Source organism: Apodemus sylvaticus, chromosome 3 (genome assembly GCF_947179515.1).
Source record: "Apodemus sylvaticus chromosome 3, mApoSyl1.1, whole genome shotgun sequence".
Classification (NCBI taxonomy): Eukaryota; Metazoa; Chordata; class Mammalia; order Rodentia; family Muridae; genus Apodemus; species Apodemus sylvaticus.
Genome location: NC_067474.1, coordinates 157,819,147 through 157,822,927, shown reverse-complemented (window position 1 = coordinate 157,822,927; position 3,781 = coordinate 157,819,147). Strand labels below are relative to the sequence as shown.

General features: G+C 42.6%; 1 protein-coding gene across 1 annotated transcript; it reads right to left on the bottom strand.

The window, feature by feature from the left end:
- Positions 1-246: 246 nt before the first annotated feature.
- On the bottom strand, positions 247-2,799 carry LOC127680405 (PRAME family member 12-like). Its single transcript, XM_052175869.1, has 3 exons — positions 2,513-2,799; positions 1,634-2,215; positions 247-862 (listed from the first exon to the last, which is right to left on the bottom strand). Exons 1-3 carry the CDS (start codon positions 2,797-2,799, stop codon positions 247-249), a joined length of 1,485 nt encoding a protein of 494 aa, XP_052031829.1.
- Positions 2,800-3,781: the final 982 nt, after the last annotated feature.

Sequence of the window (3,781 nt, the reverse complement as noted above, 5' to 3'; positions counted from 1 at the left end):
ATTCTGGGAAGAAAGGGACAGAGAGAAGATTACACAAGAATATGTGAAGGGCAAACCCAACAGTGAATACCATATTCAAATCTCTATGAGTGTGTCAAGGTGGGTCTGTAATGTTAACCTTGGACAGAATTTAAGCCCTCATTCTCCAGATCAGTATTTCTCCTTCAACTATGACCCAATGAAACAATCGTCATTCCCAAGTACCTCCAAAAAATGCTGAAATACGCATGCTTTATCTGGAATGAGTCACTTGAGTTCTGGCTTTCCTTTCTCAGAGTCCAGAAGTGACCACTCTCGTTGCCAACAGAAACATAGTGTGGCCTCCATGTTGTAGACACAGAGTCCTCCACAACCTGCACAAATGTTACTCACAAAGCAGATCTCTTTTGGCTGACGTATAACATTGAGTGTGACCATTAGCTCAGAACAATATTGTGCAAATTTTTGTGGGAGGACATTACCTAATTCATCATAGACCTCATAGGGTGCAGAGTACATTTCCTTGGTCAGCTGTCTCAGGTTGGCAGTGTGCTGCAGTAGCTTCTCCAGGCTGTTCTTAGATAAGAAGTTCATCTGAAAATCAACCTCAGTGAGCTGGGTGCATTGGCTCAGAGCAGGCAGGAGGACATCGATTTGGAAGTCCGTGATCATACAGCCCTTCAACTCTAGCTTCTGCAGTGTAGCTGTCAGTCGTTTTAGAAGTCTTCCTAGAAATTCATGACTTAAATTTATAAAGTCGATGCCACTCAGATCCAGGTGTTTGAGCTGATAGACTCTTGGACACTGGGACAGACACCTCATATCTGATTCTGACAGCTTGCAGCGAGTGATTGCAAGGGTCTCTAAGGGATTCTCTAAGCACCTAAAGAGAGACAAAGAAGATCATCTCCTTAAACTTCAATAGAGGTACACAGAGGGCAATGATTCCAAGAAAAGAGGTCTTTATGTCTAAGGTCTTTATGTGCTCATAATGAAACTCAAGATTAGAGTGCTCCCTGATAGAGAGTACCCAATAAGTCTTGTCACTATAAGCAGAGGACACACAACACCATCATGACTGCTTTTGCCTGAAGGTCTACAGTGCCCTCTGCACTTACTAGCATAATACTACATCAGAGGACAAATGATATCAGAAAGTGAATCCCAGTAGGACTGTCTTGGAAAGACCTAGAACCATTCCCGTGTGTGACAAACTTGAGAGCATGAGGCCCACCTCCATGGCATGGACTTGGTCCTGTCAACAGAGTTCCCAGAAGCCCCAATGATCCTCAATCATTACTCAGCCCCTTCCTGTGCTTAGATGGCCTCAGACTCATGGGGAGACAGAAGCAGATCAAAAGTCTTCATACAGTTCTCAGGACAGAACTGACGTGGGGCAGAAGGTGGTTTAAGCTTTTGTAGCCTCCATAGATCTGTTTTTGCTACATCTGGATCCTAGCAAAGAACTTTTCTAAATAATGGACACATACCTGATAGTCTGAGTTTACTGAAGTGAGAACTCAGGATGTAGAGTATCACAAGGTCAAATCTGTGTAAATCCAAGATTGTCAGGGAAGCCACAGGTGTGCACTGACCTTTCATGTAACATAGGCTTTGATCTGGCCCCTGGATAAAGCTCACTATCCTTACTCACCTGAGCACTTCATCCAGATGTTCATTCACAAAGCAGACGTCATTCAAATAGAGATGCTGGAGCTTGTGGAGTTTGGAGAAATGGGGAATGATCATTCTTATACACCGGTCTTCCATGTCTTTATTTCCAGACTGTTCCAAAGATATGTGGACATTATTGAGAAGGAATTTTTGAAGGTTTCTCATCTGGCCCAGGTCAGAGGCTATCATTGCAAGAGTGTCCAGGTTGAAGTGTTTATACACTTCCAATTCCTGGATAGAACTTGGCTCAACTATTTCCAGAAGATGCCAGGGGTTGTAGTAAGGGTTGGGCAAAAACATCACCTTCTGACAGTTCACCTGTACATCTTTTCTCTTCTTTGCCCACTCATAAAAATATTCATTGTATTCAATTGTATGCCTGGGATTCACATAAAGGTTTATCCACACAGTCACAGCCTGTGTTCCCCATTGTATGGGATGATTCCTCAATAATTGTGTCTCGCTAAAGTCTGGAGGGCAGGCACCATCCTCTATTCCATCCCACACATTCCAGAAATTATCGTTGGCATCTCGTAAATCAAGCACTTGTAGGTTCCACCTCCTGTGGATCAAATGGGAAAAATATTCAGATGACAGAAGAGACAATGTGTAAACAGATTTGACCTACAACACAAAGACCCTTAAATCCATTCCTCGAGGGAAGAGACTGGGACAAACTCATTGCATATTGCTGCATCTCTTCTCTGCTATGCTGTACACAGCACTTTCCCTTTTCTTAGTTTCTCTCCTCAGAGATAGTGACATCAGAAGTCTCAGATTCAACTTGGACCACATTGTGAATACTTTCCTCAATCCATACACTTCCCTCTCATCCCCATGCTCCCTTGGTGTCTCTTACCTGGGTCGAACTTTTTGTCTCATCAGCAAATCCAGGCCATCCAGCATAGCCTTCAAGGTCTCTAAGTCAGGAGTCTTCATCAGAGCTCCCACAGGAAGGCATGGGAAGGGCCAGGCTGCCACCATCTGCCTCAGGATGTTATGTTGTTTGCTGCTAAATGCATCCTTGAAGAGTGGTGGGAAGAGCTCCTCTTTCATGTCTTTTAGAGCATAGACTGTCAAGGCTTCATCTTTCAGCAGGCTTTGTTTTGCCAGCTGCTGGATCGTGGGAGGGGTCTTGAAGTTCATTATGACTTTCTTGTGGGGAGATACTATGGAAATAGGGAGATAAGGGAATTATTTCAGGTAAAACAGATTTTAGCTTGCATCTTTCCCTACTAATTATTCAAATCAAACTCAGTCACTGTTCAGGCAATGTCATAAACCTGTATTTCCCATTAGACAATATCTATTTTTCTAAGAGCCACGTTTCCCTTAAGGGCCTTCTTGAGATTCAAAAGCACCCATTTCAACCCAATCATTCTATAGCTCCCTTGCTGGGAAGCTGGTATCAAGACAGTTGATCTGATCTCCACACTTTTGTGTGAACCCCTCTACATTATCTCTGATAACCCTAAGAAGCAAACTTAAAGGTCCCATACCCAATCTATATATGAATTAAATCAATGGAACAGTTTGGTAGAAGCTGTGATATGGATTTTGGTTCTTTGACTTCCTTAAGTTTTAGACCCTGTAGCCACACTGAGCTGTAGTGTGTTGTTTAGAAGACTGAACTGTGGAAATTGTCAATTTAATGCTTCCATGGGTTTCACAATTTTCATTTTCTCTCTAAATCTATAATCATTGTGAATTATGAAATTTTAAGGTGTACTGAAGATATTGGTAAGAAAATAAGGTACTTCCTCAATGGGCCAAGTCCTTGAATATTACATACTTGGCTCTCTATAAATGGCACAACTTGAGGTCTCAGAACTTAGGAGGGGAGGCAGCAGAATCAGTCTTTCATGACAGCTATATATGGAGTTCTAAGCTAACCTGAGTTAAATCACATTTTCTACTTCAAAACAATCACACCATACAACGAATCAAAAATTACAATAACCAAATATTAAAAATACTAAGATGAAATGGGAGGCTGGCTGGCTGGGTGAGATGGGGCATCCTGATGGATTGAATGACTTACCTGACCTTCACACTTCTTTCAGGTTTTCCCATTCTAGCAGGAACAGGCAGTCACTCCAGGCTCCAAGCCTCAGACTGTCTTGTGCAG

Coding starts and splice junctions, on each gene's coding strand:
- LOC127680405 (XM_052175869.1), bottom strand. CDS start 2,799: ATGAACTTCAAGACCCCTCCCACGATCCAGCAGCTGGCAAAACAAAGC. Junction 2,216..2,512: donor AGACAAAAAGTTCGACCCAG/GTAAGAGACACC, acceptor TTTGATCCACAG/GAGGTGGAACCTACAAGTGC. Junction 863..1,633: donor CATCTGGATGAAGTGCTCAG/GTGAGTAAGGAT, acceptor GTCTCTCTTTAG/GTGCTTAGAGAATCCCTTAG.